The 22238-nt window shown below is 52.7% G+C and overlaps 2 protein-coding genes and 1 long non-coding RNA gene across 3 annotated transcripts; 2 read left to right on the top strand and 1 right to left on the bottom strand.

The window, feature by feature from the left end:
- Positions 1–653: 653 nt before the first annotated feature.
- ICAM1 (intercellular adhesion molecule 1) lies at positions 654–18859 on the top strand. Its single transcript, XM_003938947.4, has 7 exons — positions 654–796; positions 5689–5952; positions 15310–15615; positions 16144–16431; positions 16516–16770; positions 16918–17172; positions 17256–18859. The coding sequence occupies exons 1-7, from the start codon at positions 730–732 to the stop codon at positions 17426–17428; spliced, it is 1608 nt and encodes a 535-aa protein (XP_003938996.2). The 5' UTR covers positions 654–729; the 3' UTR covers positions 17429–18859.
- LOC141581035 (uncharacterized) lies at positions 18627–20834 on the bottom strand. The gene is made up of 2 exons (XR_012513447.1): positions 20653–20834; positions 18627–20450 (listed from the first exon to the last, which is right to left on the bottom strand). It is a non-coding gene; the product is annotated as an uncharacterized LOC141581035 (long non-coding RNA).
- On the top strand, positions 19601–20834 carry ICAM4 (intercellular adhesion molecule 4 (Landsteiner-Wiener blood group)). The gene is made up of 3 exons (XM_003938948.3): positions 19601–19994; positions 20122–20424; positions 20570–20834. The coding sequence occupies exons 1-3, from the start codon at positions 19601–19603 to the stop codon at positions 20686–20688; spliced, it is 816 nt and encodes a 271-aa protein (XP_003938997.1). The 3' UTR covers positions 20689–20834.
- Positions 20835–22238: the final 1404 nt, after the last annotated feature.

The following is a 22238-nucleotide window of genomic DNA, read 5'->3' as shown; positions in this document are numbered from 1 at the left end:
TGCAGAGACAACGCCGATTCCGCCGGGCGTGGTGAGACGCACATCGTCACTCACACGGTTACGCGGGCCCCGGGAGGTGCCTGGCTCTGCTCCGGCCGCTTTTCGAGAAAAGTCCGTGTCAGCTTGGCGGGTACATGACCCTAAGTGGGAGGGGGACCCTTCAGTGGAGAGAGCCCGGGAGGATTCCTGGGCCCCCACCCAGGCAAGGGGCTCATCCACTGGATCGAAGAGACCTGCGTGTGCTGGGGAGGGAGGACTTGAGTTTGGAGCCCTTCGCAGCTCGGAGCTTCACGCTGCCGCTTTGTGAAATGAACACGCGAACAGTCCCCACCGTCCGGGGAAGTTGGCAATACTTAATAGTACTTAATAAACCGCTTAGGGCGCTGTAGACTGATGCAAGCTTAGCCTGGCCGGGGAACGGGACGTGTGGGGGCCGGGAGCAGCCCCCGGGGTCGTCAATCCGCCACCGCCGCCCCACTGCTTTAGCTTGGAAATTCCGGAGCTGGAGCGGCCAGCGAGGACGACGACCCTGCTCGGGCCAGGCACCCTCTCAGTCCGGAAATACCTCAGCCCTCGTTCGGGAGGGGAAAGCGCGAGGTTTCCCGGAAAGCAGCGCCGCCCCTTGGCCCCTAGGTGGCCGGCGTTTATAAAGGACCGCGCGCCTCTCGCATCCCAGTCCGCGCTGAGCTCCTCTGCGCCTCGCCTCGGGGCTGCAACCTCTGCCTTGCTATGGCTCCCAGCGGCCCCCGGCCAGCGCTGCCTGCCCTCCTGATCCTGCTCGCGGCTCTGCTCCCAGGTGAGTCGGGGGTGGGGATTGCCGTCGGGCCGACTACCCGAATCCCCGGGAGGACCGATTCCCAGCTCGCGGGGAGATCAGGTCATGCATAACTAGTTAGCTGTTTATGGGACGGTGAGATTAGAGACAGCGATTGAAAGGCAACCGCCTTGTATCCAGACCCTGAATCACCTCCACGCGTGGCTTCGGGCTGTGGATTGCAGCTTTAAAAACGGGTGAGGGATTGGAGATGGAGGGGAGAGGCGGGCCTCGTATTGTTGCCCAGGCTGGTATTGCAATCCTGGGGTCTAGCCTTCCTCCTGCCTCAGCTTCAGGAATAGCTGGGATGACAGGTGTGAGCCACCGCCTTACTCGGCTAAATTGGGTCTCTTCAGTTTCTCAGCTGTAAAACAGGAAACTTTATAGCGGCCACCTGCCAGGTGTATCTTGGCCCAGCACAGCACCTGGCCTCAGGGCCCGATCAGGATGGTTTGGGAACTTGGCCCTGTGCCAATGCATCAAGGCTTAAGGGACTCCCACCCCCGTCAAGATGTATATTCTGTTCCTCATCCTCTCTTCCCCTGGGGAAGTCCAGGGCTACTTCTGCTCAGGGGAATTCCAGGGCTGACTTATTTGTAGCCCAAAGCTGAGAAGTGGGACGCCCCAGCACACCCTCCCCCAGCTCTAGCCTAGCTAGGGAAGAGGGAAGGGGTCAGAGGGTCTCATGGTGCTGTGAGTTTTGGGAAGCAGAGGGTGGGAGATTGACAACTTGGTTAACAGCTCAACAAAGCCTCTGATCCAAGCCATGCATAGCGGTAGGCGCCTGTAATCCCAGCTACTCGGGAGGCTGAGGCAGGAAAGTCCCTTAAACCTTCGAGGTGGAGGTTGCAGCCAGCCGAGATTGTGCCACTGCACTCCAGCCTGGGCAACAGAGTGAGATTCCGCTTCAAAAAAAAAAAAAAAAAAAAAACAGCCTGGGTGTGGTGGCTCACACCTGTAATCCAAGCACTTTGGAAGCCAAGGCGGGTGGATCACCTGAGGTTGGGAGTTCAAGACCAGCCTGACCAACATGGTGAAAACCCGTCTTTAAAAAAAAAAAAAAACCGGCCGGGCGCGGTGGCTCAAGCCTGTAATCCCAGCACTTTGGGAGGCCGAGGCGGGTGGATCACGAGGTCGAGAGATCGAGACCATCCTGGTCAACATGGTGAAACCCCGTCTCTACTAAAAATACAAAACATTAGCTGGGCATGGTGGCGCGTGCCTGTAATCCCAGCTACTCAGGAGGCTGAGGCAGGAGAATTGCCTGAACCCAGGAGGCGGAGGTTGCGGTGAGCCGAGATCGCGCCATTGCACTCCAGCCTGGGTAACAAGGGCGAAACTCCGTCTCAAAAAAAAAAAAAAAAAAAAAAAAAAAAAAAAAAAAAAAAAGCCGGGCGCGGTGGCTCAAACCTGTAATCCCAGCACTTTGGGAGGCCGAGGCGGGTGGATCACAAGGTCAAGAGATCGAGATCATCCTGGTCAACATGGTGAAACCCCATCTCTACTAAAAATACAAAAAATTAGCTGGGCATGGTGGCACGTGCCTGTAATCCCAGCTACTCAGGAGGCTGAGGCAGGAGAATTGCCTGAGCCCAGGAGGCGGAGGTTGCGGTGAGCCGAGATCGCGCCATTGCACTCCAGCCTGGGTAACAAGAGTGAAACTCCGTCTCAAAAAAAAAAAAAAAAAGAAAGAAAAAACAAAAAAAAGGTGTTCTGATCTGGACTCAGACCCGGATCCCACTGCTTTCTAGCTGAGTAACTGTGAAATGGGAATGATCCCAGACTCTCCCCCTGGGAAATGTATGGAACCAATGGCCTCACATCCCCATCCCACATAGAACAAATCTGAGAACAGGAATCTTTGAAGTGGGCAGTGCTGGACTCAGACATTTTTTTCCTACCTTTGGAGGCAGCAGAATCTAAGGGACTTAATCCAAATATGCCCTTTCTTTCTTTCTTTATTTTTTCTTTCTTTCTTTCTCCTTTCTTTCTTTCATTTTTTAGACAGAGTCTTGCTCTTTTGCCCAGGCTGGAGTGCAGTGGTGCAATCATGGCTCACTGCCACCTACACCTCCCAGGTTCAAGCAGTTTTCCTGCCTCAGCCTCCTGAGTAGCTGGGACTATAGGCGCTCACCACCACACCCGGCTAATGTTTGTTTTTTTAGTAGAGACAGGTTTCACCGTGTTGGCCAGGTTGGTCTCCAACTCCTGACCTCAACTGATCCACCTGCCTCAGCCTCCCAAAGTGCTGGGATTACAGGTGTGAGCCACAGTGCCCACCCCATAAGCCCCTTCTTTCTTACCTGCACTTACCTGCAAGGTAGCCAGTTGCTGCCCACCCTGTGCTGAGTTACTTGTATTAGCGGGGGATGGGGTGGCTATACTCACCCACCTTACAGATGGGAAAATTGAGGCCCAAAGAGGGGGAAGGTACTTGTCTCAGGGAGTGAGGACCCAGTCTGATTCCTGGAGAGCTGACTCCCTCCACCTGACTTCTTGAGAGGGAGGAGGGTACCAATTTCACGTTAAAATCGGGTTGGACACAGTGACTCACACCTGTAATCACCGTACTTTGGGAGACTAAGGTGGGAGGATCGCTTGAGGCCAGAGTTTGAGACCAGCCTTAGTGACATAGTGAGACCCCATCCCTACAAAAATGTTTTTCAAAAATTAGCTGGATGTGGTGGTGTCCTGTAGTTCCAGCTACTTGGGCAGCTGAGATGGGAGGATCACTTGAGCCCAGGAGTTCAAGGTTACAGTGCGCTGTGATTGCACCACTGCATTCCAGCCTGGGTGACAGAGGGAGAACTATTTCTCTTTTTCTTTTGAGACGGAGTTTCATTCTTGTTACCCAGGCTGGAGTGCAATGGTGCGATCTCAGCTCACCGCAACCTCCGCCTCCTGGGTTCAGGCAATTCTCCTGCCTCAGCCTCCTGAGTAGCTGGGATTACAGGCACGCGCCACCATGCCCAGCTAATGTTTTGTATTTTTAGTAGAGACGGGGTTTCACCATGTTGACCAGGATGGTCTCGATCTCTTGACCTCGTGATCCACCTGCCTTAGCCTCCCAAAAAGTGCTGGGATTACAGGCTAGAGCCACCGCGCCTGGCTTATTTCTTTTCTTTTCTTTTTTTTTTTTTTTTTTTTTTTTTTTTGAGATGGAGTCTTGCTCTGTCACCACGCTGGAGTGCAGTGGTGCAATCTCGGCTCACTGTAACCTCCGACTACCTGGTTCAAGCGATTCTCCTGCCTCAGCCTCCTGAGTAGCTGGGATTACAGGTACATACCACCATGCCCAACTAATTTTTGTATTTTTTTATTTTATTTTTATTTTTTAGTAGAGATGGGGGTTTCAACATGTTGACCAGGATAGTCTTGATCTCCTGACCTTGTGATCTGCCCACCTTGGCCTCCCAAAGTGCTGGGATTATAGGCGTGAGCCACCACACCCAGCCCCAACCTGTCCCTTAAACAAAAAAAAGTGATAGCTAAAATCCTCCCATGGCTCCCTATTGCCCTCAGAATAAAAAATACATCTGGCTGGACAGGGATGCTCAGGCCTGCAATGACAGCACTTTGGGAGGCAGAGGCAGGCAGATCACTTGAGGACAGAAGTTCGAGGCCAGCCTGGCCAAAATGGCGAAACTGCATCTCTACTAAAAATATAAAAAATACCAAAATTAGCTGGGTGTGATGGGGGGCACCTACCTGTAGTCCCAGATACTTGAGAGGGTGAGGCAGGAGAATCTCCTGAACCCAGGAAACAGAAGTTGCAGTGAGCGGAGATGGCGCCACTACACTCCAGTCTGGGTAACAGAGACTCCATCTCAAAAAAAAAAGAACACATCTTGAGCATGGCCTTCAGTGCTCACAGGATCTTCCTGAATTAATCTCCCCCCTCTTCCTCCTTGCTCACTCAGCTGCAGCCACCTTGCACCAGGACGTTTGTACTTGTCTGGAATTCACTTCCCTTTTCTCCTGACCGCCAGCCCTTTCTGGTCATTCAGATCTCTGAGCAAACATTAACTTGTCACCAAGTCACTGTCTGTTCTATCACCCTGTTTTGTTTTTGTCAAAGCTCTTATTAACATCAGTTATTAATTATCTTGTTTGCTCATGAATTTTTTTTTTTTTTTTTTGAGAGTCTCTCTCTGTTGCTCAGGCTGGAGTGCAGTGGCATGACTGCAGCTCACTGCAACCTCCACCTCCCAGGGTCAAGTGATTCTTATGCCTCAGCCTCCAAAATAGCTGGAACATGTGCCACCATGCCCGGCTAACTTTTGCATTTTTAGTGAAGACAGTGTTTCACCATGTTGGTCAGGCTGGTCTCAAATTCCTGACCTCAGGTGATCTGCCTGTCTTGGCCTCCCAAAGTGTGGAGATTACAGGTGTGAGCCACCATGCTTATGAATTTTCTCTTTAACTTCCACATTGAAGGTAATGTTTTGTCTTGTTAAGGCTGGGCCTCCTGCACCCAGCACAGGCTGAGTGCACATTCCCATTGATGAACCTGATTTGGTTTTCATTTGTTTTGTTCTGAGGTGGAGTCTCACTCTGTAGCCCAGGCTGGAGTGCAGTGGTGCGATCTCGGCTCACGGCAATCTCCGCCTCCCAGGTCCCAGTTCAAGCAATTCTCCTGCTTCAGCCTCCCGAGTTGCTGGGATTACAGGCATGCACCACCATGTCCAGCTAATTTTTATATTTTTAGTAGAGACGGGGTTTCACCATGCTGGCCAGGCTCGTCCTGAACTCCTAATCTCGTGATCTGCCCACCTCGGCCTCCCAAAGTGCTGGGATTACAGGAGTGAGCCACTGCACCCGGCCTGATGAACCTGATTTGTAATGCCTGTCACATCTTCCCTCTTTTGTTCCAGGACCTAGCCATGCCCAGACGTCTGTATCCCCCCAAGGGATCATCCTGCCCCGGGGTGGATCCGTGCTAGTGAACTGCAGCAGCTCCTGTGATCAGAGGCCCTTCTTGGGCCTGGAGACTCCGCTGACTAAAAGGGAGGTGCTCCCAGGTGGGAACAACTGGAAGATGTTTGAACTGAGCAATGTGCAAGAAAACAGCCAGCCAATATGCTTTTCAAACTGCGGTGGTAGACAGTCGACAGCGAAAACCTTCCTCACCGTGTACTGTAAGTGACTGAGCCCAGAGGGCTGGGCTAGGCAGACGGGGTAGAGCAGACACACTGGGGCACCCACAGTGGGCTGGGAGAATCTTTGTCACTTGCTGGTAGGGTCAGGGAGGCGCTCCTTGAAGGGCAGGTGGGGACATCCTTGGAGAGCCCCTTTGTGAATCTCTTTGGGTATAATTAAATGCAGTGGTAATCCCAGCACTTTGGGAGGGTGAAGCTGGAAGATAACCTGAGATCAGGAGTTTAAGACCAGGAGTGCTGGGCGCAGTGGCTCAAGCCTGTAATCCCAGCACTTTGGGAGGCTGAGGCGGGTGGATCACAAGTTCAAGAGATCAAGACCATCCTGGTCAACATGGTGAAACCCCATCTCTACTAAAAATACAAAACATTAGCAGGGCATGGTGGCACGTGCCTGTAATCCCAGCTACTCAGGAGGCTGAGGCAGGAGAATTGCCTGAACCCAGGAGGCGGAGGTTGCGGTGAGCCGAGATCGCGCCATTGCACTCCAGCCTGGGTAACAAGAGCGAAACTCTGTCTCAAAAAAAAAAAAAAAAAAAGAAAGAAAGAAAAGACCAGGAGTTTCCATTTCACCAACACAGCGAAACCCAATCTCTACTAAAAATACACAAATCAGACCAGCGTGGTGGCAGGTGCCACCTACTAATCTCAGCTACTCGGGAGGCTTAAGCAGGAAAATTGCTTCAACTTGGTAGACAGATTGCAGTGAGCCACAATTGTGCCACTGCACTCCAGTCTGGGTGACAGAGCAAGACTCTGTCTCAAAAAAAAAAAAAAAAAAAATCGGCAGGAATTCAGGACATTGGAGAATGCCATCTCTCTATGCCTTACTCTTTGAACATATGAAAAGGTCTTGGATCAGACACTTTAATAAAAGATGCAAATTGGCTGGGCATGGTGGCTCACACTTGTAATCCCAGCACTTTGGGAGGCCAAGGTGGGCAGACCACAAGGTCAAGAGATCGAGACCATCCTGCCCAACATGGTGAAACCGCATCTCTACTAAAAATATAAAAATTAGCTGGGCGTGGTGGCGCATGCCTGTAGTCCCAGCTACTCAGGAGGCTGAGGCAGGAGAATCACTTGAATCTGGGAGGCAGAGGTTGCAGTGAGCCAATATTGTGCCACTGTACTCTACCCTGGCAACAGAGCGAGACTCAGTCTCAAAAAAAAAAAGCAAATTAAGCCTGGTGTGGTGATTTGTACCTATAATCCCAGCTACTCCAGAGGCCAAGGCAGAAGGATGGCTTGAGTCCGGGAGTTTGAGACCGGCCTGGGAAACATAGTGAGACCCTGTTTCTACCAGAAAAAAAATAAGTAAATAAATAATTTAGCTGGGCATCATGGCGTGCACCTGTAATCTCAGCTACTCCTGAGGCTTTGGGGGAGGATTGCTTGAACCCAGGGGTTCGAATCCTGGGAGTTCGAATCCAGCCTGGGCGACATAGCAAAATCATTTTATTAAATGTTTTAATAAAAACATTTTTATTTTAACAAAATATGAGTTAAAACTAGCCCTGGATGGCATTTTTCACATATTGGCAACAATGGACAGAATTGCTAACAGCTGTGCTGGCAAGGCCGTGGAACATAGGCGGTTTGTGCGATGCTAGGACACTGCTGTGGGGATCGTAAATGAGCCCAACCCTGTGGTGGGAAATTGGGCATCGGTTCTCAAAATTTTACTGGCTGGGCGTGGTGGTTTATGCCTATAATCCCAACACTTTGGGAGGCTAAGGTGGGAGGGTCGTTTGAGGCCAGGAGTTCAAGACCAGTCTGGGCAACATAGTGGAATTCTTTTTTTTTTTTTTTTTGAGACGAAGTTTCGCTCTTGTTACCCAGGCTGGAGTGCAATGGCGCGATCTCGGCTCACCGCAACCTCCGCCTCCTGGGTTCAGGCAATTCTCCTGTCTCAGCCTCCTGAGTAGCTGGGATTACAGGCACGAGCCACCATGCCCAGCTAATTTTTTTTTTTTTTGTATTTTTAGTAGAGACGGGGTTTCACCGTTGACCGGGATGGTCTTGATCTCTCGACCTCGTGATCCACCCGCCTCAGCCTCCCAAAGTGCTGGGATTACAGGCTTGAGCCACCGCGCCCGGCCTTCTTCTTTTTTTTTTTTTTTAAATGTGACGGAGTCTCCCTTTGTTGCCCAGGTTGGAGTGCAGTGGTGCAATCTCGGCTCACTTCAACCTCTGCCTCCCAGGCTCAAGCGATTCTCATGCTTCAGCCTCCAGAGTAGCTGGGATTACAGGTGCTCGCCATCAGGCCTAGCTGATTTTTGTATTTTTAATAGAGACGAGGATTCACCATGTTGGCCAGGGTGGTCTTGAACTCCTGAGCTCAAGTTATCCATCTGCCTCAGCCTCCCAAAGTGCTGAGATTATAGGAGTGAGCCACCACACCCAGCCCCATTCTTTTTTTTTTTTTTTTTTTTTTTTTTGAGATGGAGTCTTGCTCTGTCAGCCAGGATGGAGTGCAGTGGTGCGATCTCGGTTCGCTGCAACCTCCGCCTCCCAGGTTCAAGTTATTGTCTTGTCTCAGCCTCCAGAGTAGCTGGGATTATAGGCTCGCCACCACCATACCCGGCTAAATTTTTGTATTTTTAGTAAGGACAAGGTTTCACTGTATTGGTCAGACTGGTCTTGAACTCCTGACCTTGTGATCCACCCACCTCAGACTCCCAAAGTGGTGGGATTGCAGGCATGAGCCACCCCACTCGGCCCCCATTCTATTTTTTTTTGAATGCCATGTGTGTGTATCCTGTGGCAAACCCTAATCCTGGCCAGTCATGGTGGCTCATTCCTGTAATGTCAGCTCTCTGGGAGGCCAAGGCGAGTGGATCGCTTGAGGTCAGGAGTTTGAGACCAGCCTGGCAAACATGGCGAAACCCCATCTCTACTAAAAATACAACAATTAACCATGCGTGGTGGAGCATGTCTGTAGTCCCAGCTACTAGGGAGGCTGAGGCAGGAGAATCACTTGAACCTGGGAGGCAGAGGTTGCAGTGAGCTGAGATCATGCCACTGCACTCCAGCCTTAGGTGACAGAGTGAGACTCTGTCTCAAAAAAAAAAAAAAAAAAAAAAAGAATTATAAGAATTAGCTGGGCATGCTGGCATGCACCTGTAATCCCAGATACTCATGAGGCTGAGGTGGGAGGATCAGCTGAGTCCAGGGATTTGGAGGCTGTAGTGATTCTATGATCATGCCACTGCACTCCAGCATGGGAGACAGAGTGAGATCCTGTCTCAAAAAAAAAAATAAAATAAAATAAAGGGAAAACCCAGTCCTGGAAAGTGGTCTATAGGCATGTCTGCCTACAAGGGAGATGGTGAGGGCTATGGCATCATTCATTGACACTTGTCATTTTGTATGAAGGGCAAATGCTTGCAAACCACTCAAATGGGAAAAGCTAGAGAAGGAAACTGTGGCTTGTCCATTACGCAGAACAGCATGTGACCATGTAGAAGAATCAGGAAGTTCCGGTGAACTGAAGGAGAGTCAGCTCTGGGGTGTATTGTAAAGTCGAAATGAAAGAAAGTATGTTGAATATGAGTGGCATGCCACTCACGTTAGGGAGTGGCAGAAGGGCAGTTTCAGGAGGCTGTATTTGTGTATAAAATAGCCCTAAAAGGAAGTGGGAGAAGGGACAGTATTAGTTGGCTATGAGAAGAGAGGCGGGGAGGCTCTGGGAGAGGGCTTGAGGTGGAGAATTCTTTTTTTTTTTTTTTTTTTTTTTGTGTGTGTGTGTGTGAGATGGAGTTTCGATCTTGTTGCCCAGGCTAGAGTGCAATGGCACAATCTCAGCTCACCACAACTTCCGCCTCCCAGGTTCAAGGGATTCTCCTGCCTTAGTCTCCTGAGGAGCTGGGATTACAGACATGCATTACCACGCCTGGCTAATTTTGTACTTTTAGCAGAGACGGGGTTTCTCCATATTGGTCAGGCTGGTCTCGAACTCCCAACCTCAGGTGATTGACATGCCTCAGCCTCCCAAGTAGCTGGGATTACAGGCACCCACCACCATCCCTAGCAAATTTTTATATTTTTAGTAGAAAGGGGTTTTACCATGTTGGCCAGGCTGCTCTCGAACTCTTCACCTCAGGTGATCCACCCGCCTCAGCCTCCCAAACTACTGGGATTACAGGTGTGAGCCGCCGCACCTGGCCAACAATTCTCTCTGTGTTCCTCCTACTTTGGAGACTTTGAATGGTGGGAAAGAGTTACCAAGACAAAAAAGAAATTCAAATGAAAACAAAACAAAATCAAAGAAGGAAAAACAGAAGAGAATTGGGCAGACTAGGCACAGTGGCTCATGCCTATAATCACTGTGATTTAGGAGCCCAAAGCAGAAGGATTGGGAGTTGGACACCAGCCTGGTCAACATAGCAAGACCCCATATCTACAAAAAATAAGAAAACTAGCCAAGCATGGTGGTATACCTATAATCCCAGCTACTCAGGAGACTGAGGTGAGAGGATCGCCTGAGACCAGGAGGTCGAGGCTGCAATGAGCCGTGATGACACCACTGCACTCCAGCCTGGGTGACAGAGCAAGACCCTGTCTCTAAAAAATAAAAACCGGCCAAGTAGCTTTGAGATTAGCCTTGGGTCCCAGTCCCAAGACCCTTAATAGCTTGGAGGATGTGGCTTCTGGGTTTACTTTGCGATCAGGTGAGACCTCCTCTGATGGGTATAATGACACAGTGAGGAAGAAAGGACATTCTGCTGTCATTGTGCCAGGGCAAGGAAGCCTCTGGGTAAATGATCTGGTTTGAAGGGTAGATGAGCAGATGCTGACCTTCCCAGGTGAGGGAAGTCCCCAGACATTTCCAGCGGCCTCAAAAACCCCCGAGAAAGCTCTTTGTAGGACTTTTCTGCATCTCTGCCTGATAGGCTTTATTTTTTACTTTTTTTTGAGACAGAGTCTCACTCTGTCGCCCAGGCTGGAGTGCAGTGGTGCAATCTCCACCCACTGCAACTTCTGCCTCCCAAGTTCAAGCAATTCTCCTGCCTCATCCTCCCTCCCAAGTAGCTGAGATTACAGGCACCTGCCACCAAGTCTGGCTAATTTTTGAATTTTTAGTAGAGAAAGGGTTTCACCACATTGACCAGGCTGGTCTCAAACTACTGACCCCTGGTGATACACCCACCTCAGCCTCCCAAAGTGCTGGGATTACAGGCATAGCACACTGTGCCCAGCTCTGCCTGGTAGTTGAAAGCGTACAACTCCTGGTTTGGCTCCTGGCTGTGCCACATTTCTTCCTCTGTGACTGGGGGTGCCCCACTTTGCCTTAGTTCTTACTTCTGTGAAAGGGAGCAGATGGCAGCACAAGTAGCAAAGGAGTAAAAGGTGTGTGGGAGTGTGTCACCAGAGAGAGTCTAGCTTGGTCTTGCCCCGCCCGTGGTGTAAACAGAAAGAAGCCTCCCTGGATGGCTCAGTCTTCTCCAAAAAGGTTAGAGGTGTAATTCCTAGAGGAGGTGACCACCAGCTGGGCTTTAAAGGATGTATAGGAGTTCATAAAGACAGGCATTCTGGGCAGGGGAACAGCCTGGGCAAAAGTTTGGAGCAGGGAGAAATCTTGATGGGGGCAGGAGGAGCCCAACAGCAGTAAGTTGGTGTGGGCCGGGCACGGTGGCTCATACCTGTAATCCTGGCACTTTGGGAGGCCGAAGCAAGAGGATTGCTTGAGCCCGGGAGTTTGAGACCAGCCTGGGCAACATAGGGAGACCCTGTCTCTAAGAAAATAAAAAAAATAGCCTGGCACGGTGGCATATGCTTGTAGTCTCAACTACTCTGGAGGCTTAAGTGGGAGGATCATGTGAGCCCAGAAATTTTTTTATTTTTATTTTTTGAGATGAAGTCTCCATCTGTGGCCCAGAATGGCGTGCAATGGTGCCATCTTGGCTCACTGCAGCCTCTGCCTCCTGGGTTCAAGCAATTCTCCTGCCTCAGCCTCCCGAGTTGCTGGGATTACAGGTGCCCACCACCATATCCAGCTAAATTATTTTTGTATTTTTAGTAGAGACGGCGTCTTGAATACCTGACCTCAAGTGATCCACCTCCTTGGCTTCCCAAAGTGCTGGGATTACAGGTGTGACACTCCAATTCCTGTCAAGACCAGGAATTGGAGGTTACAGTCAGCTATGATTGTGCCACTGCATTCTAGCCCAGGTGACAGAGTGAAATCCTGCCTCTTAAAAAAAAAAAAAAAAAAAAAAAACCTTGATGGGAGGCAGGGTGAGGTTGGCAGGGCCTTGAAGGCCAAGTGGAGGAGCTGGGACTTTCTCCTCCTCAGGTTGTGGTGGAGGGTTTGTGAGCCGGCCAGGGATTAGATAAGCTGAAGGCTAGATTTACAGGAAACCACAGAGCAGTTCGCTATGGTCCTTGTCCAGGTGGCCCACGTTGTGGGCAGTGACCATATCCAAGAAGGAAAGGACAGGCAAATATTTGAATAGTTCAGTGACCAGGATTTGGAAAAGGACTGAAGGTCAGGGTCAAGAAGAGGTGAGAGCAGAAGAGACATTCCCCCAAACCCACCACCAGGCAGCCAAGCTGGGTTTCCTCTAGGGGCTGAGGCTCGAGGCCGCCTCAAATTCTGCAAGAGTTTGTAGGAGATGGTGAGAGATAAGAGCTGGAGGTTAGAGTTTTCTTGACCTTATGTATATATTGTTTAACAGCTTAACAGCTTTCTGTTTTATTTTTAGACACAGTCTCACTTTGTCACCCAGACTGGAGTGCAGTGGCACAATCATAGCTCACTGCAGCCTCAAACTCCCAGACTCAAGAAACCCCCCTCCCACTCTCAGCCTCCTGAGTAGCTGAGACTACAGGTGGGAGCCACCAAGCCCAGCTTGCTTTTTTTGGTTTTTTGGTTTTTTTTTTGAGACCGAGTCCTCTCTGTTGCCCAGGCTGGAGTGCAGTGGCACAATCTTAGCTCACTGCAACCTCCACCTCCCAGGTTCAAGTGATTCTCCCGGCCTCACTCTCCCATGTAACTGGGATTACTGGCATCCACCACCATACCCAGCTAATTTTTGTTTTCTTGGTTTGTTGTTGTTGTTGTTGTGAGATGAAGTCTCACTCTGTTGCCCAAGAAGGAGTGCAGTGGTGCAGTCTCGGCATGCTGCAACCTCCGCCATCCTCCTGCCTGAGAAGCTGGGACTACCGGCATGTGCCACCATGCCTGGCTAATTTTTGTTTTTTTAGTAGAGACAGGGTTTCAGTATGTTGGCCAGGCTGATCTTCAACTCCTGACCTTGTGATCTGCCCGTGTCGGCATCTAGAAGTCCTGGGATTACAGGTGTGAACTACCATGCCCAGCCTAATTTTTTTATTTTTTTTTTAGTAGAGATAGGGTTTTGCCATGTTGGTCAGGCTGGTCTTGAACTCCTGACCTCAGGTGATCCATCCACCTCGGCCTCTAAAGGCATGAGCCACCATGCCTGGCCGAAGCCTGGCTTGTTTTTAAATGTGTGTGTGTGTGTGTGTGTGTGTGTGTGTGTGTGTGTGTGTGTGTTTTCTCCCAGAAATGGGGTCTCACAATGTTGCCCATGCTAGTCTTGAACCTGTGGCCTCAGGATGGTCTTGATCTCCTGACTTTGTGATCCACCCATCTCCGCCTCCCAAAGTTGTTGTTGGGATTAAAGGCGTGAGCCACTGCGCAGGGACTGTTTTGTTTTTTAAAGAATGTCTAGGCCTAGTGTGTTTGCTCACACCTGTAATCCCAGCACTTTGGGAGGCTGAGATGGGAAGATCACTTGAGATCAGGAATTCGAGACAAGCCTGGGCAACACGCTGAAAACCCCATTTCTACTAAAAATACAAAAATTAGCTGAGTGTGGTGGTGCATGTCTATAATCCCATCTACTTGGGAGGCTGAGGCAGGAGAATTGCTTGAACCCAGGAGGTGGAGGTTGCAGTGAGCTGAGATCGAGCCATTGCGCTCCAGCCTGGGCAACTGAAGGACACTCGGTCTAACAAATAAATAAAATAAAAATAAAAAAATTAATCAGGTACAGTGGTGTGTGCCTGTAATTCAAGCTACTCAGGAGGCTGGGGCAGGAGAATCGGCTGAACCCCGGTGGCGGAGGTTGCAGTGAGCTGAGATCACACCGCTGTTTGCCCAGTTTAGTGCACTGGGCTGCTGAACTTATTTGACCAGACCCCTAGCAATAGACTGTGAAGTTCACAGGCCGGGCGCAGTGGCTCACGCCTGTATAATCCCAGCACTTTGGGAGGCCGAGTTGGGTGGATCACAAAGTCAGGAGATTGAGACCATCCTGGCCAACATAGTGAAACCCCATCTCTACTAAAAGTATAAAAATTAGCTGGGCCGGGCGCGGTGGCTCAAGCCTGTAATCCCAGCACTTTGGGAGGCCGAGGCGGGTGGATCACGAGGTCAAGAGATCGAGACCATCCTGGTCAACATGGTGAAACCCCGTCTCTACTAAAAATACAAAAAACTAGCTGGGCGTGGTGGCGCGTGCCTGTAATCCCAGCTATTTAGGAGGCTGAGGCAGGAGAATTGCCTGAACCCAGGAGGCGGAGGTTGCGGTGAGCCGAGATCGCGCCATTGCACTCCAGCCTGGGTAACAAGAGCGAAAACTCCGTCTCAAAAAAAAAAAAAAAATTAGTTGGGCACAATGACAAGTGCCTGTAGTCCCAACTACTCAGGAGGCTGAGGCAGGAGGATCATTTGAACCTGGGAGGTGGAGGTTGCAGTGAGCCGGGATCACGCCACTGCACTCCAGCCTGGCAATAGAGCGACATTCCATCTTAAAAAAAAAAAAAAAAAAAAAGCCGGGCGTGGTGGCTCAAGCCTGTAATCCCAGCACTTTGGGAGGCCGAGGTGGGTGGATCACGAGGTCAAGAGATCGAGACCATCCTGGTCAACCTGGTGAAACCCCGTCTCTACTAAAGATACAAAAAATTAGCTGGGCATGGTGGCACGTGCCTGTAATCCCAGCTACTCAGGAGGCTGAGGCAGGAGAATTGCCTGAACCCAGGAGGCGGAGGTTGTGGTGAGCCGAGATGGCGCCATTGCACTCCAGCCTGGGTAACAAGAGCGAAACTCCGTCTCAAAAAAAAAAAAAAAAAAGTTCTTTTCCACTTTTCACTCTAAGATGCTGCTGTCACAAATAAGGAATTTTTTGATCCCCTTCACAAACCCTTGGGGCCCTCTTACCAGCTTTCCCTGAAGATCTTGACATTCCTATCTGCTGAGGTGTTTGGGCGTGTTTGGGGGAAATATTGAAGAGCTGGGGCTCCCAGGCAGATGCGGTTCATGTGCTGGGCAGGAGCAAGGTCCAGTTCACCCCCACCTCTGTTTTCCTGCAGGGACTCCAGAACGGGTGGAGCTGGCACCCCTCCCTGCTTGGCAGCCGGTGGGCGAGAACCTTACCCTACGCTGCCAGGTGGAGGGCGGGGCACCCCGGGCCAACCTCACCGTGGTGCTGCTCCGTGGGGAAGAGGAGCTGAGCCGGCAGCCGGTGGTGGGGGAGCCTGCTGAGGTCACGGTCACGGTGCTGGCAGGCAGAGATGATCACGGAGCCAATTTCTCGTGCCGCACTGAATTGGACCTGCGGTCCCAAGGGCTGGAGCTGTTCGAGAACACTTCGGCCCCCCACCAGCTCCAAACCTTTGGTGAGGATTGAGGAAGCCGGCAGGGAGAGGGTAGAGTATCCTGGAATGGGGTGCCCCTGGCCTCAGGACCTTCTGACAAGGGTGTGGCCTGCTGAACTTGGTGGCTCACGCCTATAATCCCAGCACTTTGGGAGGCCGAGGTGGGTGGATCACCTGAGGTTTGGAGTTCGAGACCAGCCTGACCAACATGGAATAAAATACAAAATTAGCCAGGTGTGGTGGCGCATGCCTGTAATCCCAGCTACTTGGGAGGCTGGGGTAGGAGAATCGCTTCAACCCAGGAGATGGAGGTTGCGGTGAGCCAAGATCGTGTCATTGCACTCCAGCCTGAGCAACAAGAGTGAAACTCCATCTCAAAAAAAAAAAAAAAGGTGTAGCCCCAGCTGAAGGGTGCATGTGTTCTAGGCATATGTGGCCTAGGCTGCTGAGTCGCCCTGAAAGAGGATCTTGCAGGAGGGGAATGAAATGCCCTGAGAAGGGCTTTAGGGCATCCATCCCTGTCTGCTCACACTCACCCTCTCTCCCCAGTCCTGCCAGCAACTCCCCCACAACTTCTCAGCCCCCGGATCCTGGAGGTAGACACGCAGGGGACGGTGGTCTGTTCCCTGGATGGGCTGTTCCCAGTCTCGGAGGCCCAGGTCCACCTGGCGCTGGGGGACCAGAAGCTGAACCACACAATCACCTATGGCATCGACTCCCTCTCGGCCAAGGCCTCGGTCAAGGGGACCGCAGAGGATGAGGGCACCCAGCGGCTGTTGTGTGCAGTAATACTTGGGAATCAGAGCCAGGAGATGCGGAAGACAGTGACCGTCTACAGTAAGAACGGGCAGGGGACAGACCGGGGCTTCCTGGGGGTGTGAACTGAACTGGGTACGGGGCTCACTGTATGCCCACCCTCAGGCTTTCCGGCACCCAGAGTGATTCTGATGGAGCCTGTGGTCTCAGAAGGAACCGAGGTGATCGTGAAGTGTGAGTCCGACCCCAGAGCCATGGTGATGCTGAATGGGGTCCCAGCCCAGACACTGGGCCCGGGGGCCCAATTACGGCTGAAGGCCAGGCCCGAGGACGATGGACGGAACTTCTCCTGCTCTACAACCCTAGAGGTGGCTGGACAGGTCGTACACAAGAACCAGACCCTGGAGCTCCGTGTGCTGTGTGAGTGAGGCTGCTGGACAAATACCCCTGTCCCCCCAAGGCCCAACCCCTGACGTCCCATAAGCTCTTGCCCTCCAAGTTTCACCCCCACCCATAAGGGGAGCCCTCCTGGTCCCCAACCACCATCTCATCTTGTGTTTTTTTCAGATGGCCCCAAACTGGACGAGAAGGATTGTCCGAGAAACTGGACGTGGCCAGAAAACTCCCAGCAGACTCCGATATGCCAGGCTTGGGGAAATCCCTCACCCCAGCTTGAGTGTCTAAAAGATGGCACTTTGCCACTGCCCATCGGGAAATCAGTGACTGTCACACGGGATCTTGCGGGAACCTACCTCTGTCGGGCTACGAGCACTCAGGGGGAGGTCACCTCCGAGGTGATCGTGAACGTGGTGACCGTGCCCTGTGAGTGATCCCGCCTGCAGGACTGGGTGGGGCAGAGGCCAAGGGCGTCTTGCAATCCTCACCACCTCTTATCCTCCCCACAGCCCCCCGGCATGAGATGGTCATCATGGCCATAGTGCTGACTGCAGCCATCCTGGGCACTGCAGGCGTCGCCATGTACCTCTATAACCGCCAGAGGAAGATCAGGAAATACAGACTCCAACAGGCTCAAAACAGGACCCCCATGAAACCCATCACACAAGCCACGCCTCCCTGAACCTACCCCAGGATGGGGCCCCTTCCTCGACCCTCCCATCTGGTGGTAGTGGTGCCACACAGAACAGAGTGGCAGACATATGCCATACAGCTACACCCAGAGACTCTGGGATGCCAGAGGACAGGGCATTGGTCTCAGTCAGATGCAGACGGCATTTGGGGCCATGGCACCTGCTGCACACCGAAAACACTAAGCCAGGCATGTGATCTGCAGTCACGTGACTAAGCCAAGAGGAAGGGGCAAGACTCAAGATGTGACTGTGATGGACTTCAAAGTCCAGCCTGGTGAGAGGGGAAGGGGTGGGGGAAGCATACCCCTACCATAAGGACACACAGCCAGGAAATACTGAAATTCGATGGCCATGGGGTAAGCTAATGCCCCACAGCCCTAAGGAAGAAGTGGCCCTGCACAGACAAGTGTCGCATCAAAACACAAATGCCCGCACTTCCCGACAGATGCCAGCTTGGGCACTGCTGTCTATTGACTGTCCCCAACCCTTGATATGTATTTATTCATTTTTTATTTTACCAGCTATTTATTGAGTGCTTTTTATGTAGGCTAGGATGGCGAACAAGATGAACATAGGTCTCTGGCCTCACGGAGCTCCCAGCCACAGTCACATTCAGGGTCACCAGGTACAGTTGTACAGGTTGTACACTGCACAAGAGTGCCTGGCAAAAAGATCAAATGGGGCTGGGACTTCTCATTGACCAACCTGCCTTTCCCCAGAAGGAGTGATTTTTCTATTTGGCACGAAAGCACTATATGGACTAGTAATGGTTACAGGTTCAGAACTGGAGCGACCCAGTGAGGCCTTACTCCTCCTTCTCCTCAAAAACAGACGCCTTTCTTAGCCACTTCCCACCCACATACATTCCTGCCAGCGTTCACAGTAACAGCGGTAATGCCTGGAGAGAGTCCAGAGAATATGCCCGACCTCTGCCTTGTTCTGTTTGCAATCCAGTGGGACCTCGCACTACACAGTTCCAACTTCCTGCAGTGATCAGAGCCCTGCAAACAGGGGGCAGGGGGCCAAGGTATTGGAGGACTCCCTCCCAGCTCTAGAAGCCTCTTTCGTGTGTATGCGCGCGTGTGTGTGTGTGTGTGTGTGTGTGTGTGTAAGGGGGCCAAGGTAATGGAGGACTCCCAGCTCTGGCAGCCTCTTCCGTGTGTGTGTGTGTGTGTGTGTGTGTGTGTGTTTGTAGACAAGGTCTCGCTCTGTCACCCAGGCTGGAGTACAGTGGTGCAATCATAGTTCACTACAGCCTTGACCTCCTGAGCTCAAGTGATCCTCCCACCTGAGCATCCTGAGTAGCTAGGGCCATAGATGCACGCCACCACATCCGGCAAATTGGACTTTTTTTTTATGGAGACAGGGTGTCAAGACATTGCCCAGACTTCCTTTGTGCTAATAAAGCTTTTCTCATCTGCCTCTGCCTTGTGTGAATTGAGGGGAGGTGTCACATCCAGCTGGAGTCCTTCCTAAGCAGCCACAGCCCGATCCTCCCACTTCCCCCCCCCCCAAGAAAAACACTGTGAACTCATGGCCATACCTTGAGGTTCTGGTCCAAATCTGGGACTATTTATGACCTTCTGGGTCTGTAGTGAAAACTGAAGACTCCTCTCCAGAAAAAAAAAAAAAAATTTGGTTTCCAATGAGGCCTGGAATCCCCCCCACGGCCTTTGTTGTTGTTGTTGTTGTTGTTGTTGTTGTTTTTGAGATGGAGTCTTGCTTGGTGGCCCAGGCTGGAGTGCAGTGGGCGATCTCAGCTCACTGCAACCTCTGCTTCCTGGGTTCAAGCAATAATCCTGCTCAGCCTCCTGAGTACTTGGGATTACAGGCAGGCACCACTAACACCTGGCTATTTTTTGCATTTTTAGTAGAGACGGGGTTTCACCATGTTGGTCAGGCTGGTCACAAACTCCTGACCTCGTGATATGCCCGCCTCGGCCTCCCAAAGTGCTGGGTTTACAGACTTAAGCCACCGCGCCAGGCCTGGAATCCCATTCTTGACCCGGGGAGAATCTCTTTTTGCGGGACTCCTGGGCCCTCTAATGGGGCCTCCCCTCCCTCTCCAGGGCGGAGTTGAGGAGGCGGGGCTGCGGGCCTCCTTATCTCCAGAGCCAGCCCTGGCTGTCTGGCGCGGGGCCCCTCAGTCCGGGCTTTTTGCCATGGGGTCTCTGTTTCCCCTGTCGCTGCTGCTTTTTTTGGCGGCCGCTTACCCGGGAGTTGGGAGTGCGCTGGGACGCGGGACTGATCGGGCACGAGGCTCCAAGGGTAGCTCTCCCACACCCTCGAGGACCTCAGTGCCCTTCTGGGTGCGCGTGAGCCCAGAGTTCGTGGCTGTGCCGCCGGGAGGGTCAGTGTGGCTCAATTGCAGCAGCAGCTGTCCCCAGCCGCAGAGTTCCAGCCTCCGCACCCGGCTGCAGCAGGGCAAGACGCTCAGAGGGCCGGGTTGGGTGCATTACCAGCTGCTCGACGTGAGGGCCTGGAGCTCCCAGGCGCACTGCTTTGTCACCTGCGCAGGAAAAACGCGCTGGGCCACCGCCAGGATCACCGCCTACAGTGAGGGATAGGGGCTCGGTCCGGCTGGGGTGAAGGGAGGGGGCTGGGAGAGATGGGGGAGGGTAGTTGACAGTCGCTCTATAGGGGGCGCCCGCGGACCTCACTCAGAGGGTCCCTCTTGCCTTAGAACCGCCCCACAGCGTGATTTTGGAGCCTCCGGTCTTAGAGGGCAGGAAATACACTTTGCGCTGCCACGTGACACACGTGTTCCCCGTGGGCTACTTGGTGGTGACCCTGAGGTGCGGCGGCCGGATCATCTATTCCGAAAGCCTGGAGCGCTTCACCGGCCTGGATCTGGCCAACGTGACCTTGACCTACGAGTTTCCTGCTGGACCCCGCGATTTCCGGCAGCCCGTGATCTGCCACGCGCGCCTCAATCTCGACGGCCTGGTGGTCCACAGCAGCTCTGCACCCATTACACTGATGATCGGTGAGGCACCCCTGTAATCCTGGGGACTAGGAGGAAGGGAGCAGAGGTTTATAACCCCAAGAAGGCGCACGGACCAAGCGTGAGTTCCACGCGGGTCGACAGACCTCCCTCTGTCCCCTTCCTAATTCTCGCCTCCTGCTCCCAGCTTGGAGCCCCGCGCCCACAGCTTTGGCCTCCTGTTCCATCGCTGCCCTTGTGGGAATCCTCCTCGCCGTGGGCGCTGCGTACCTGTACAGGTACCTAGCGATGAAGTCTCCGGAGTAAAGCGGGGTGTTCTATGCCGGCTGAGCCAGACAGAAGAGGAATCTGGAACAATTTGGGGAATCCCCCGAACACGGTGGCTGACGCCTGTAATCCCAGCACTTCGGGAGGCCAAGGCAGGAGGACTGCTTGAGCCCAGGAGTTTGAAACCAGCCTGGACAACATGGTGAGACCCCATCTATGCAACAAATACAAAAATTAGCCGGGCTTGGTGCCGCGCGCCTGTGGGCCCAGCTACTCGGGGGCTGAGTGGGAGGATTGCTTGAGCCCTGAAGGTCGAGGTTGCAGTGAGCCTTGATTGTGCCACTGCACTCCAGCCTGGGCGACATAGCGAGACCCTGTCTCAAAAGTAAAAATAAAAATAAAAATAAATATTGGCGGGGGAATCCTCCAGAAATCAATAAAGGCTTCCTTAACCAGCCTCTGTCCTGTGACCTAAGGGTTCCCATTACTGCCCTTGTTCGGAGGAACTGTGTTTTTTGTTTTGTTTTGTTTTGTTTGATCACTTTCTCCAAGTTCCTTGACTCCCTGAGGGCACCTGAGGTTTCCTCACTCAGGGCCCACCTGAGGTCCCGAAGCCGCAAACTTTGTGTATCCCCAGTGGGTGTCGCAGAAACCTCTCCTGCTGGCTTTATCGAGGCTGTGCAGAGGGGATCAGCGCGGTCCTGGAGGGCCACGGGCAGGGGCGGGGCGGGGTTCACGGTCTGGCTTTCCTGATTGGTGCCGCCGCCACCGCGCGGCAGCTCTGATTGGATATTAAGTTTCCCATCCTAGCCCCACCTTCAGAACCTGTGCTTTCCTGGGGAACAAACAACTGTGGAGCGAGAACTCATCTGCAAAACAGCTCATCGGGCTAGGGTGAGACCATGAATGGTAGAGAGGGAAGGGTCCCATGGACATATTGAGGGACGTGGATACGCAAAAGAGGTACCCATGCAGTCGGGAAGGGGTGATCAGATGGTCCACAAATTCGAATTCTGACGATGTTCTGGTAGTCACCCGGCCAGATGAGCACATGGGGTTGGGGGACGTTGTCAAAGCTTGGGGCCCGGATGCGGAGTCAAAAGAGTCACCCCCTGTCCCTCGTTCTCGCGTGGAGGGCCAGGGCCTCAGCCCACCGAGCAGAAGGCGAACTCGGGCGCTCCTGGGCGGCTGGCGCTCACACACGCTGAGTAGACACGTGCCCGCTGCACGCTGGGTAAATACAGACCCGGAGCCGAGCGGATTCTAATTTAGACGCCCGCGAACGCTGCGCGCACGCACACGTGTCCCCAGCTCGCTGGCATTTTCGTCCCGCCCCCTCTGTCGCGAGCCGGGGCTGAGCGGGAGGGGGGCTTAGGGGTGTGGCTCCGCGGGGTCAAAAGGAGAAGGACGGGAGAGAGAGGCATCCCCGCATCCTTCCCTAGAACTGTCCTTTCCCCATCCAGTGCCTCCCAAACCTCTCTCAGTCCCCAAACGCATCCCCGCCCTAAGGGGCGCTGGTGGGAGGAGCTACATGTGGGGGCGGAGCTCGGAGTCCAGCTCATTATCACAGCATCTCAGCCAGGGCTGGG

This window comes from Saimiri boliviensis, chromosome 14 (genome assembly GCF_048565385.1).
Source record: "Saimiri boliviensis isolate mSaiBol1 chromosome 14, mSaiBol1.pri, whole genome shotgun sequence".
Lineage (NCBI taxonomy): Eukaryota > Metazoa > Chordata > Mammalia > Primates > Cebidae > Saimiri > Saimiri boliviensis.
Note: the sequence above shows the minus strand (reverse complement) of the source record. Positions and strands in the feature narration are given on the sequence as shown.

Bases quoted from the DNA above. Each gene is read 5' to 3' on its own strand.
- ICAM4 (XM_003938948.3), top strand. From the start codon at position 19,601: ATGGGGTCTCTGTTTCCCCTGTCGCTGCTGCTTTTTTTGGCGGCCGCT. The intron at 19,995-20,121 runs GTGAGGGATAGG...CTCTTGCCTTAG, and splicing joins CGCCAGGATCACCGCCTACA to AACCGCCCCACAGCGTGATT. The intron at 20,425-20,569 runs GTGAGGCACCCC...TCCTGCTCCCAG, and splicing joins ACCCATTACACTGATGATCG to CTTGGAGCCCCGCGCCCACA.
- ICAM1 (XM_003938947.4), top strand. From the start codon at position 730: ATGGCTCCCAGCGGCCCCCGGCCAGCGCTGCCTGCCCTCCTGATCCTG. The intron at 16,432-16,515 runs GTAAGAACGGGC...GCCCACCCTCAG, and splicing joins GAAGACAGTGACCGTCTACA to GCTTTCCGGCACCCAGAGTG. The intron at 17,173-17,255 runs GTGAGTGATCCC...TCCTCCCCACAG, and splicing joins GAACGTGGTGACCGTGCCCT to CCCCCCGGCATGAGATGGTC.